Here is a 14,252-nt window from a genome sequence, read left to right on the forward strand (position 1 = left end):
AAATAATTCTCACTGGAGTCTCAGTATATTAAGGGACCATTTCATCCACCGTGCAAATTGACTGGATGGAAAATACTGCACAGCCCCATAGGTGGAAGGAATTTTTTTTTTTTTTTGCAGGTGCATTTGAGTAAAGTTCTGCTTTTAGGCATTGCTGTAAAATCTGAAATATCTGCTGTGGCTAGATCAGCCACGAGGTTTTTAATGTTCCATTTCAAAGACACCTGTGCAGTGAGCTCTATGAACCTCCCTATTTATCCATCTTGGAAGGAGGAAGGGCTGAGTCAAGCTTCCTGGAATTCAAAGTTAAGCCTTCTGATGCGCTGGTCATCAAAAGTTTTGCTGAGATTAGCGTGGCAGCTCTTGCAGTTTAGCATCACACAGAGTATGTGCCAGATTCTTTTGTTATGTAGCCAGCTTGGGGCTATCAGCTCATATGAACCTGCAATTAGTCCTTCTAAAAGGAAGCACTGTCCTGTCACCACTGATATGCTGATCTGTGTAACAGTGCACTGGATCTGCTGGTAGAATATTGCCACTAACACAGTACACACTGGCTCACAAAAAGGGAGCAGGGCTTGTACAGCTTGCACAGTGGTCCACAGTTTTGACTGATTCCTTGTGGTGTTTAAAAATAAGAACTGTGCGAATGCAAATGTATTATTTTAAAAAACATCACCCTCCCCAAAGCCTAGAAAACAGGATGCAGCTGTTGCTCTTTGATTTGAATCACAGTCTGTTAATGTTAATGATTGGTAAATTTGAATCAGTCTCATGATTTGAATAAAAGAGTAGTCTAATTTTTTATTTTCATGTGTACATGACAGCAATTAAACACTGTTGCTTGTGAAACCCGTTGCTGTACTCTATGACCTTAAGCAACTGGAATATTTGACCTCTGTTACAGAAAATGATAAAATAAAAGTGTATCCAAATTACTACAGAAAGCTGAATTTGAATATTTTACAGTCTTTCTCTTTAATTTCAATAATTTATAGCAGATGCACAACTTAATACTGTACTTTCATACATCTTTCTTTTGCTCACCATTGATTGGTTCATGAACAGTTGCTATTTATTATTTATTTTGAAAGCTTTTCCTAGAAACCCCAGGAGATGGATCTTGTATCCATTCCTTGAGGCAAGTAGTAATATCAAATACTGCAACAATAATAGAAAAGCAATACTGTTTTGAGCAAAGCCTAAAAAAAAGAGGCAAGCTATAGATTGCTCGCTTTTTGCTGACTAAATAATGATGATTTTAAAAAAAATCTGTAGAACATATTATGATTGTTTTAGAAAGTGGATTAATAGGCACAGATAATAAAGCCTGAAGAAAGGTCAATGGCAGCACGAATGACTCAACAGTTGTCTCAGTCCATTTGGCGGAACATTTTGGCAGTAGGATCTCAAAGTCCATTAATTTATTCACTTCTCTGGAATAAGACAAGCAAGCACCTTTTAAATTAACTGGGTTGGCATGCCTTAGATATTTGTCTGCTGGAAATCTGACTTTGTTCCCTGATTTTTTGGAGAGAGTTCTCAGTTGCTTCTGCTCTCAGCTGGATTTTAATAGAGCCTCATGAAACAGCAACAGGTCTAGATAAGCCCAGTGTGAATTTGTTTCGCAAGCTCTGCTGACTTTCTCCCTTCTTACTCCTGTTTCTTACCTAATTTTTCTGCCTGCCTTGCTCACTCAGGTGGGGATTTGTCCAATTTCAAAGTGCACATCTTGCTCTCTCATTTCTGGACTATTGCATTCTAGCCTTCAGATTGTAGTGTTTCTTTTTAACATCTTCACGTTGCATTATAACAAACAAACAACCCAACTTTTATCTTTTGGAAGCAACTAAGATTGCTGTGATGAGTTATAGTAATGACTGACAGCAGTAAATTAATTTTAGACTTCAGTTTTTCCAGGGTTATGCTTACCTCATTGCAGGCAAAAGCTCTCAGCTGTCTCACTAGGTTTCTGGACTTCTGGTAGTTGCAAAACAAACAACTGGGTTTACTGAAACTTAATATTAATATTACGAAGTTAGTTATTTGATTTGTTTTTACCAGAGAGCTAAACCATGACCACTATTCCAGCCAATGTTCTCCCTATTTATCTCCACCTGCAGTCTTTCTACTTCTTTTCCAAAGGACTGACACTCCCTTCTCCTTTATCTTCTCATCTCTCTATCTGTTTCATCCTTTTTACTGTGTGTAGGAGCCAGACTCCATACGGGTAGGTGATTGCTGCTGGTGCTGCTTTTAAGCTAACACAGTTCTCTTGCCTAACTCGTGGTAGTGATCCCTTTTATTTGGCTCAGAGCTCTGGTAAGCAGTCAGCAGTAGAAGAATTACTATCCACTCAGTGCACTGAGAGCCAGAGGAATACCTGGGTTTATATAGCGGTAACTACAGCTCTACGGGCTGGTAATAAACAGCAGCCCTTCCTTCAAAATGGTCATAGCTCTGGAAAAAATGGAGTCTGGGTGCACAGCCGAGCTCAGTCAAATAAACCCCAAGGTAATGACCTACTCAGGCAAAATACCTGTTCTTCAACACCTTCCACTACACCGTGTTGCTCAAAGCCCCATCCCACTGCCAGGGATGAACATCCACAGCTTATGTGTGCAACCTGTTTCAGGTTCTCACCACTCTTATTAATTTTTTTCCTTTATATTTAGTCTAAATCTACCCTTTTAAAGTTTAGAACCATTACCCCTTGTCTTATCACAATAGGCCCTGCTGAATAATCTCTCCCCATCTTTCTTGTAGGCCCCCTTTAGCCACTGTCTCTGTTGTGTGTGCCTGGAGCAGAGGTAGTGGAATTATCAGTAGTAGGAAAGGACTGAGTTGGGAATCATCTCTGTGAAAGTTTTGTGAAGATTGAGGGAGGTCCCTGGGGGCTGGAGGAAGGCTGTTGAATCTTCAAAAAAGACAGGAACAAGAATTAAAAGTTGATCATCTCCCTTTCAGCTCCTAGGAAGATCACAGAGCAATCTGCCTTGTAAGCAATTTCCAGTCACCTAAAGGAGAAGGTGGTGGCTGGAAATAGCCAGAATGGGTTTACTAGGAGGCAATCACATCTGACTGACCTACTTGCCTCCTGTGATTCAAAGACTAGATCTGTGGATGAGGGTAGAGCAAAGTGTGTTGTGTAGCTTGACAGCAGAAACCTTTTTGATGCGGTCTCCAAGAACATCGCTGTATCCAAGCTGGGATGTTACACTCCAAATGGAAGTACTGCCAGCTGGGTGAAAAACTGGCTCCATCTCTGGGCACAAAGAGTAGTTGCTGTTGGCTTGTAAACTGCCTGGAGGCTCATGGCAAGTGTAGGACCCCAGGGTTTTTATACTGGGACAGGTGAAACCACGTCCTGTGAAGTCTCAAAGCAGCTGGTGGCCTTGGCAGTGCCCGGCTGAGATGTGCTCACGTGGGGCCTTTGGTCATCTCACCCGTGGAGATGCTGAGCACGGTGCATGCACTACAGTCAGCAGCTGGGGATGGTGATGTTTTAAACACCACAACTTGAATAGATTGGGGGCGGGGGGTGGGTTCAACACAGGCAAACAAATGTGCCATGTGGACTTGGCTAGTAGCTTACAGTGGTTTAATTGATACGTTTCTTTCATGCAAATAGCCTAAACAATGGAACTAAAAATAATCAATATCAATTGATGGTCATTGTCAGCCCTCTATTTAGCTATTTTCTATCTGTGCTAAATGGATATGCATGTATTTGTAGGTTGTGCTAGATATTCCCTGACTATGAAATTGCAGCAGTAGGTTGTGAAACATGTATGAAATTAAAATTTTGGGTGCATAGAGGGCATAAAAGTATGGATGGCTGTGAGGCTTTGCTGTGCAGGACTATAATGTGCATTTCTAAATAGCTGGAAAAGCTCATCAGACCTTGCAAGGACAAGGAAAAAAAGAATCCTTAAATGGCTTTAAAATCTAAGCAAATCTTTCTACCTTCTTTTCTCACTAGTGGATTTCCCCTTACTCTAGGCTGAGAGCTGTTTAAAAGGAAGAACTTCAAGTTCTCACTTTTAAGTTTGGCACCATTTTTATTATGTTTACATGTTATTTAATTCTACCCCTTGCAGGACCAGTGTGGGCAGGATGGATTCTGAGAAGGAAAAACCTGAAAGGCTTCAAGAAAAGGGAGTGGGCCAGGTGTCCAGGAATAGTTTTTATCCTATTTTTTTCCCCCTGCAAGTGGAAACCTCTTGCTATCTGTGAGAATCAGATTTGGTTCAGCTTTTTGTTAATTTGAATGAAATCTGGTTTATTCAAATGGAGCATTTGTCATTGGTCTTGCCTTTCCTGTTGTGTTCCCTTCCTGCATTTTGATTTAGAGGAACAAGATCCCAACTGGGAAAGGCAAATGAAAAGAAAGTTTGGGGCTCTAGCTGGGCACTGGAGCTTCTGAGATGTATAATTCCTCTATACACCTCAGTTTTACATTTCTCAGTAAAACCAAATAAAATAACAATGGGTACCAAGTGGGATAGCAGTGAAATTTCTGTGAGGACTGAATAATAGATCTCATAGTAAAATGCATGTGAAAAGACAAGGTCATGGTTGATAGTCCATTCACTGCAATGTTTTTTGTTCATGCTATTTCTAATGCATTAACTGTTTTAGCTTGGTTTTGGTTTTGTTTTGTTTTGTTTTGTTTTTTTTGTAAATTAATGAAATTCTGTGCTTCTGCCTGCACTGATCTTTATTCTGTAACAAATGAACAGATATCTACATCTCATGGTTATTATTGAGATGTTTACCAAGGCAATTCAGAACTTTTAAGAAATATTAAGAAAAATATATGAATTATGTTTATAGCCTCTTGTATTCATTATGGAAAACAAATATTTATTCTTCAAAGAGTGGAAGGACAGGGCTGCCCACACTTTGGTAAAGGCTGTGATGTGTTGCCTACTCTAGTTGTCAGGGACTGTTGTCAGATTGGTTAGCCTGGTGTTCTGTAAGGGCAAGAAAAATTATTCAACCATCAACATAGTCCTATTTCCATTAGGAGTTGTAATGTTCTCTATTTGTATTCAGTTTAATTTGGGGTTTACATGCGACTTTTAATCACAGGTCAAACCCGGGAAAAGAACTTGAAAGGCTTCATTGGAGATTAAAAGAAAAAAATGTCTAATTTTATTCTCATTAAAAGCATTCAGTTTGAGTCCTAAATGTGACCAGAGCAAAAGTTTTTAGATAGGTCTGTATGAAAAGCACTTTTCTAGCAAAACAAACTTTAATGTTGTGTGCCTTCTCTTGCAGGAAATTAAAATGCATGACTGATAGTGAAACTGTTGCACCTGACTGGCCTTACTACAAAACCATTGATAGGATCTTATCCAAAGTGACAGACCACAGCGATGTGAAAATGCATGAAAATCAGCAACCAGGTCCTTCTACATCACAGACAGAGGCCTCTCAGTCTCCATCAGCTAAGTCTACACCGCTGTATTTGCCATATAACCAGTTTACATATGAAGGAAGGGAAGAATGCTTTGAAGATGAACATTCAGAAAGCTCATCGAGCTTACTTTCTTACAAGCTGAGGTAGCATCTATTTTCTGCCCTTTCTTGTATTTTACAGAATGAACCAGGTCTGCTCTGTGAAGGGGACACCCTCACACATTTTTCTCTGACAACTCTTGTGTTTCTTCTGTAAATCACGAATGACATCTGTTCTCCAGTCTCAGCCATTTTGCTGAATTAGGGCTATTTCTTTATGAGAGACTGAAAGGGAGTCAGAGAGCTGGGCAAAAAGTTGTATATTATTGCCAAAATTCAGCATGCGTGTCACGGCTCACATCAGGTAGAGTGTTTATGATAGGAGCACAGGCACGTTCAAGAGAGTCCTGCGGTGCAATCAGAGATGTAAAACACTGCTTAGATGATTTTTGGCTTGCTGTAGTTTTGCTTTTGATATGACTATGAAATTTCTCTGGCTTCAGTTATTATTAAGATGGTGAAAAGATGCAAACTAAATATTGCTGTGGACACTGAAAAGCTATTCATGCAGTTTGAAAGTACGTTGCAGTGTTTTAAATATAATTGAGAATGTCATTTTTAAAAAAGTAAATGCTAATTTGAGATGCAAACATGTGTTTCCTTTTTTGATATGACTGGAGCTCTCTGGAAGGCAGAGTTTTAACAAAAGGCAGGGTTGTACTTCTGACACAAATTTTAGACTTTACTGGTCTCATTTTTCATCCAGAGTGGTGTGAAATAAGAGTTGATTACAGTTTTCTGGCAGGAAAAAAGTTGATCCTGGAGATCCTTATCACAAGACTTTGAGGCTTTAACTGAAATGGTAAAATTACCTGTCAGTCATGCAACTGTGAAGATGTTGAGCTGGAAGAAGAACCAACCTAACAAGTTTGAATTATTGTTTCCAGACCCACTCTTGAATGAAAAAAAAAAAAAAGGGTAAATTCATTCAATCATTCAAGCGAATAGTCCTTGAATAGTTTATTATTTTTAAAAACTTTTTTCTTTGGCAACTGAATATCCATTAGGGTGTGTAATTCTTGAACTGTAGCAAACCTTTTGTTCACAAACAATGATTTTTTTCATCCTAGTTCACTGTTAGTTGATATTCCTGGTACACAAATTCATTTGACTTCAGGATTTGCAAACTCCCCAGTCACATTTCAGAAGGAATAACTTTATTCCCAATTCACAATTTGATTTACAATAACATTAAAAAATACATATAATTAGAAGGGGTTACTTTTCCACAAATGTGGTAGAGTTTATTCACTAGGCTATTTAAGAATGCAGGCATGCCCTCACAGTCTCTACTATAAAAAAATTTGTGCAATATAACGTGGTGCATATTATTTAACAGCAAGATATGTACTCATTCACAAGTTAAAATTTAAACTGCTCCGTTGTGTTTAAAAAAAAGAAAAAGTTGAGCAGCAGATACCACTTGAGAGATCAGTGTAATATTTTAGGTGAGCATCATTATCAGATTAAAAACTAGAATGCAGTTGTGATAAAGGGGTGTGTATCTGACAGGGAAAAAAATGTTATTCCAGTGGTCAAAGGAGGTTGGAAAAGCTTGTCCAGATTGTCCAGAATGAGAGAAGAGTAGGGAACCCTTTCTTGACCAGAAGGAAATACAGTAGTTGCTAATGATACCAGATGGGTTAAAACGACTTAGAGTTGCCATGGTAAGACAAGGAAGTTAATTCTTTTAGAGTTACTAATGGAAAATTATGAACTGAGAAGCAATTTTCAGCCTAAGCAATTAGTGTGTCATCCTTTATTTAAAAAACACTTTGAAATAGCCAACAAGAGAGAAAAGAATTAGCATATGAAATTTGGGTCAGTCTTGGCTCTTTTTGTAAATGCCCTTTCCTCTAAACACACAAAAGGAACTGAAGACAATATTGGGATTTGAAATTAAAAGACATTTTAGGTCCTCAATTTCCCTCTTTTTTTTTTTTGTATGCTTAATGGCTGTGTAAAACAATTACTTTGAAAAATATTTTGAAAAATATACATACAAATCTATATGTAAAATATAGATGTGTTTTACAGCTGTATATTTTACGAGTTACACTATGGGTTTTTTTTTTTTCAGTAATAAAAATTCCGATGTTATGGCAACAACAGGTAGTGAAAAAACCCCTTCAAACAGTAGTTATAAGCCAACTTTTAAACTTCTGAAAACTTTACTGTTATTCCTTTAAAATCTCCAACACAGCTTTTGAGTGCCAGCTTTGTGTTTTGCACAGTATCCTTGAACATAGCAGGAGGCTACATGGCTATATAAATTCCAGCTTAAAAAAATATTTCAATGTAATGTTTAGCTTTCGTGATAGAGAAAATGTCAAGTTTTATACTTCAGTCAGGCTAAAAATAGTTGAAACTGGTTTTCTTTGCATTTTGTTTGAGTTTGGAACCTTCTTACAAACCCCAAATTTTGCTAGTTAGTGATAATACAATTAATGTGGGATAAAATTAATTTTTCTTTCAATTTGCAGATGAGAAAAACATCTGGAATCCCTATACCTCTTTAACAATGCTATTTCTTTAGCATTGTTCTAACACTTCTTGGGCTTCAACAAAGCTTGTATTATACTGCATAAAACATCTGACAATAATAGATTTATTCTATTATGGCCATATAATACAATGCAATGTGGTGGAGTCTTGCACTGCAGCTTAAACTTTTAAAATCCAAATTCCTGACACCATTATAAATGATGTTTTATGTAATTGAAAACAGTGTTTTTTCACCCTGTGGACTAATTTTCATTGTTAAAGTAATGGCAGAATATAATTATACAGGCTGTGAATTTGGTTCATCTGTTCTTCCATTTCTATTGCACTGAAAATGGGGGTTGAAAGAGTTACTTTCAGAGATTAAAAGACCACAATAAACCCACCATGTCATTTAGTCTGACTTCTTGATAGATACCATTTGAATTTGGTACTCTGGTGTGGAGCCCAGAAATGTTATGGAGGGAGAGGGTTCTGTGACATCCTTCCCTTAGCAGGGGACAGCTGCTCTCAGGAGCCCCAGGTCTCTGCTGTCCTCCACTTCTTTGTTTCTGTGATTTGTCTGAGTCTTGGAAATGTTTTACTGGATATCCAGTCTGGATCTGATCAATTCCAAAGACGGAGAATTCACTCTTTCCTTGCTTCCAGTGATAAGCAAACCCTTGTTTGAACCAGGACCTTGTTTCTAATGAAAATGTAGTGAATGAAACTGTCGGATGTTGCTTCTATTTACCTTTCTTTTCACTATATTGGAGATCCTTTCAGTATTTTTTGCTTTTTGCCCCAGGGTAGTTGTGTACCACGATCGTACTGTCTTTGGTATTCTTTAATTTTTAAATGTAGATTAAGTGATTTGGTACAGAAGGTTTACATATGGAGAAAGAGTAACAATTGGTAACATGAATTAACCAAGAAATGAATTAAAAGAAATGCATTAAAACTTGGTGATCATGCTAATTCTGGAAAAAGCAGTTTTGGCAAAGCCTTTAATATTTCTAAAATTATGCCTTGGCTATTTAAATCTGAATGGGCATAATCTACAAAGAAGTTTGAGCTTTAGGCTATGCACATTATGTAGTACATCTTAACTCATTATGCAGACTTGTTATCATAGCAAGGTGCTTTGCCCAGGCTCCAAGCCATTTTTGTGGTTCTTTTCTATGCTTTACTTCAAGGATGAGCCTCGTTAATTCCTGAATGCATTTGGCTGTGTTTGAATGAGCTTAGTTTACCAGAAGATCCAGATTGCCTGATCCTCGGTCCTTGTGATCCTGAAGATCTTTGTGCCACCTCCAGTATTAATATTGCTTATTTCCAGATCGTTGTTAATTATTTTTCCTAAAGATATGGGTTATGGAGGTCTGCTCAGATTTGTACATAGTTAAAAAAGCACAAACAAGCAGGAAACAGCTGTTAGGTGTTGAAAACCATAAATTCCAAAATCTGATTGTACTGGAGACCCATTTGGCACGAGGTAATCAGAAAGTGGATTACTCTTTGTATTGAACTCCTGCTTTATTAATTATTCATACACATCCCTGAAACAAGCCCTATTGGATGAGCGTAAGCAATCAATCAAGGAACTTTTAATTGAACAGTGAATTAAATTGATACTAGATAGGCAGACAAAAAAATGCATTTGAGACTAACCTAATATCTTGCCTGATTATATCTGGAAGTTTTGCTTTGTTCCTCCTTGTGTCCAATACACACTGTCCTTTCTGCTCAGTCTCCTACATGAGGTGGAACATTTTCTTTCCCTTGGTTTGCTTCCTTTGAACCCTGCCTCTCTGTTTTAGAGCTAGCGTGGAAATAGCTCTGTGAGTTTTTACTTGGAGCATGGTCCCAGTGCCAAAGCTCTTTCATCCTTTGTTCATGTGGCCAGGGGAATGCCAATGCCAACCTTTTGGAGGCTCCCTGACATAGATACTGGAAGTCCAAGAGCATCAGCAGATTGTATTAGAGGTCCTTGATTTCCTAGGCCCTCTTTCCTCCAGATCTTGGAATTTACTTTCAGAGTCTAGGCTTGGCAAAGAGAGAGATGCTTCTTTGGCAGGGGCTGTGGATACTGTCATGAGCTCTCCTTCAGGAGCTATTCTGCAAGAGGAGAGGATATTGAGTGCCAAGTCCTTACTATGAACTTGTGAGTGACCACAGAACCCTCTCATTGACAGTCACTGTGGCTGGAAAGGAAAGGAGATCAGGACCACCACCAAAGCCAGGGATTCCTGAAATAAGTATTTCTTCCCAATGAAGGCTGCCTAATTACCAAGTTTGATTTGTTAATGATAAACAAAGAGAGTACTTTGGAGACCTTGATAAGAATCCTTGTTCTTTTGGGGGCACTTCTATGTGCTGAAAGACGATTTTGATTTAGCATTCATCAGCTTTCTTAGTTATTAACAGACTGCAGATACTGCTGACACAGTTCCCCAGGTAGCTGTCATCTCCACCAGACATTTTGCTGCTCTTTTCTCTCTGGATCTGTGCAGGACAGTTACTGTCTTGGATGTATGATTTTACATCTCACAGGTTTTGGATGGATCACATTTAACTGAAAAACAGGTAAAATCCTTTGCAGACTCTAGGACAGTAATGATTCAAAGATTTTATTTTCTCTTGAAAATAAGACTTATTTTAGTTTTTTTCAATCTAACTCACTCCATCTTTATTTTTCATGGGGTTTTTTGTTGGTCTCAATTGAAATTAAAAACCAAATAGCAGCCACAAATGCCAAGAAAGCCACACAATACTCGATGCATCTCAGTACCAGTGACAAGCCTCAGATTTTTTCTCTCATGCTTTATTAAGGACTATTCTCACCAGGGCTTACTTTGGCAACACAGAAGCCCTCTTGTGGCTCTAGGAGTGAGTTCCTACTTGTTTCAAGATAAGAGGTCTTGGCATAGCTACTTTGTACTATTATGTAGGGAAGAGGATAGAGATTCATCAGGTTTTCAACATTTAAATCCTCTCCGAAGACAAGTTTAAATTCAAAATATGACTTTGACTAAAATAATATCATCATTTCAGAAAGGTTCTTGCTCTGCATACCGGAATGCATGAACTCTTCGTGAATGTGAGTTCAGTGATGGGAACCTTGGAATAACAGATTCAGTGTTGTCCTTAGACACTTCCCTGACGTCTTTGAGAACTACATTTGAAATAATTCATTCCCTTAGAATTAATGAGGAGAAACAGAATTTGGTGTTAGCCAAGACCTCATAGGATTCTCACAGGATTGGCTGTGATAATTTTGGTCATCAGCAGCAAGCTCGACTCACAGTTTGAGCAGAGCAGCATGTATTTATTTTAGGCACATTTTTTTTATGCCCCGAATCAAATATGCTATATAGAACCTGCAAAGGTGAGTTTATTTTGCATACCTTCCAAAGTTTTGTTTAGCATAAAGATAGTAGCTTCTCCTTTCTCTTAGCATTGCTGTAGCAATATAATTCTGATGAAGTCCTTTGAGTTGTACAGGTAACTTCAAAGTCTTGGATAATCTTAAAGCCAGTGGTCTTTGTTCACCCTGTTAGTGTACATTTATGAAGGAAGACTGTTGCTCGTTCCTGCCTGTCTGGGGGGGGGGGTGGACAGCACATTCAAATGACTAAACAGTACTCAAAACAGTCCTCATGACCAATTCTAATTTTTCTTTCTCTAAGAATTTAATAGCATTTAATTTAATTACTTGTTTCTTTCTATAGACCTCACCCTTTCTGGGTCATTGCACTCTTAAATGTCAAGGGGCTTGTGTCTTTTTCTTATATTTGCAATATTGCATATTAAGTCTTTCAGGGGCTTAGGATTGTTTATTTCTCTTGCTGAGAGATCTGAATGTCATAGTCACTGTTGCACAAAGCCTTTCAAGAAGGATAAGAACATGAATGAAATTATGATACAAATCTGCCACGGCTGAGTGACCTCACCTCTACTACCCTTCTTCACTTTAATAAAAACACATTCCTCAAGAGTGCAAGTTATCCTTATTCAAGGATGTCTTAAAATCTGCAAGATGTTGACGTGGCATACTAGTTACAACTGTGCCATCTCAATATTGCATTTCACCTAGAAAGGATACTGCATTTGGCAGAACATGACTGAGATTGCTGTTTGTGTCAAAGAACTTCAAGACACATCATCAGATAACTTTGATGTTGGGGACTCCAGTCTAGAGTTACAAAAAACCTAAATGAAGACATGGACTAGCACTTGAAGTTAGAAAAGAAGTTATCCATCTCTAACTGGAAGTTTCTCAGATGTGTGCTATGCTTACACATATTCCTTCTACTTGCCTTCCTTCCTCCTTCACGTTTTAGCATGACTCTTAGATTACAGGTTAAGAGCAACAGATCTCTGTGTGTGTTCTCACTTGTATGCAGTGTGGGCTGGTTTTGAATCCATGTGTTGTTGTTCAGTCACCCTGAGTTAGGACAGCCATGTGAACTATACACCTTGAAAGCGCTGTCTTTATTACATGTTTATCTCTCTTCCAAAACAGAAACTCAGAATGATACAGCATAGATGAGATTCTTTAAATATGCCCCAAATTGAACATGGCAGTTCTGCATATTTCAGATGAGGATGTACAGTTTGATATGAGCTTGTCTAACTTCCATATCCTGAGAGAGAGTTAGAGATATTCTGCTACAGCAACTGCTGTATCTTAATGCAAGGGCAAATTCCAAGACTAATATTCTGTATTGGGACCAGCCTTACTGATGCAATGCTTTAAAAAACAATCTGTAAGTTACCACCACATGTAACCCTGTAGCACTTTTTCTCAATGGGATGGTTATTGCACCTTTAAAATTGAAGTTTCAATGCCCACAGAAGCCAAATGTTTCTCTCAATACAGTATATAAATTCTATGTGTAAGAAATGTCAAGATGAAAAAAAGAAAAAAAAAGTCTGGTATTCCACAGGGAAAGTTCTTATTAAAAACAATGAGCTGGAAAAACTTCTTATAATCTGTAACACCATGCAATAGTACAGTAAATACTTATGCTTTGGCATGAACTTGAGAGGGAATTTATTGGAGAACGCAGGAGTTTAAAAATACAACTAGGTTGTAGCTTGGCCAAGAATGTGCTATAGAATTTTAGGTTCTAACTTCTTCTTTTTTTTTTTTTTTAAATATAAATATGAGTTTAATTGTTAACAAATATTCACATTTCAGAGCTGAAGAAAGACCAGTTAAGAAAAGAAAAATGCAAAACTGCAGCTTCCAAAAGAAGAAGCTAAAATTAATGGAAGCCATGCTGGAAGAACAAAAGAAGTTGAGTAGAGCTATGGAAGAAACCTGCAGAGAAGTGCGCAGGATTCTGGATCAGCAAAACATCATTCAAGTTCAGAGCTTACAGTTACAGGAGAGAATGATGAATCTACTGGAGAAAATGATCTCCAAATCTAATGTGTAGTTTCCTCTGTGAATGCCTCTGAGATTATTATTGCTACTATAGGTAACCCTTTATTGCACACCATATGTGTGTCTGTTGCTCTATTCCCAGGTTTTCCATGGAAATTAAAACCCTAGTGTAATCTTAGTTAAGCAAAAGGAGAGATAATGCAGGGTGAGAGCTATCCAGTATGATAAAATTAGTGCAATATATGCCTAAGTTGAATTATTTTTATACGGAAAGGTTAAGGGATGAATAGCTCGGGGAACTGAAGTACTATTTATGCCTAGGTCAGGTGTTGTTTTGCAAACGGTGGTGTTGTATATTGCTTCACATCAAGGACTACAGCTTGATCTGTTTTAGGAGAATGAAACAGTGCATTTCTAAACATGATAATTGCACCTTGACTTTGCTGATGATTAAACCCTGTTTTGAAACATATGCCTGATTGTATAAGTGACCTATGGTTTTTGTGAAGAGCTAGTTGGGACCATGAGATACATCCTTTTAAACTCCATGCCTGATATGAATAGTACTCTATAGTATTAGGGTAAAAATAATCTATTAAAATACATTTTTTGATATGAAAAGAACCCCCCCAAACCACCTTACTATATACTGAATACTAAAATGTATAGAAGATACTTGAAGTTGTTTTTGATATTAAACATTTAATTTTTTTCATTATTAACTGGAATCTGTTGACTTAAATAACCAGCAATGAAAACTCTCATTTATTCTCTATCACAAAAGAAAAAAATATTGTACTGTGTGTATATACATATATAATGTCTATCAAATGAAATAAAAAAAAAAAGAAGAAAC

The 14,252-nt window shown here is 37.7% G+C and overlaps 1 protein-coding gene across 2 annotated transcripts in view; it reads left to right on the top strand.

Moving 5' to 3' along the window:
• Nucleotides 1–14,252, top strand: part of MSANTD1 (Myb/SANT DNA binding domain containing 1) — a 43,625-nt gene extending 29,373 nt beyond the window's left edge. For both annotated transcript variants that reach the window (XM_050338005.1, XM_050338006.1), the window contains exons 3-4: nucleotides 5,284–5,568; nucleotides 13,208–14,252. In XM_050338005.1, coding sequence (XP_050193962.1) covers nucleotides 5,284–5,568; nucleotides 13,208–13,448 — 526 coding nt within the window. In that variant the 3' untranslated portion in view covers nucleotides 13,449–14,252. The remainder of the gene's footprint in view (nucleotides 1–5,283; nucleotides 5,569–13,207) is intronic.

Source organism: Myiozetetes cayanensis, unplaced genomic scaffold (genome assembly GCF_022539395.1).
Source record: "Myiozetetes cayanensis isolate MyiCay16 unplaced genomic scaffold, myiCay2020 scf7, whole genome shotgun sequence".
NCBI lineage: Eukaryota > Metazoa > Chordata > Aves > Passeriformes > Tyrannidae > Myiozetetes > Myiozetetes cayanensis.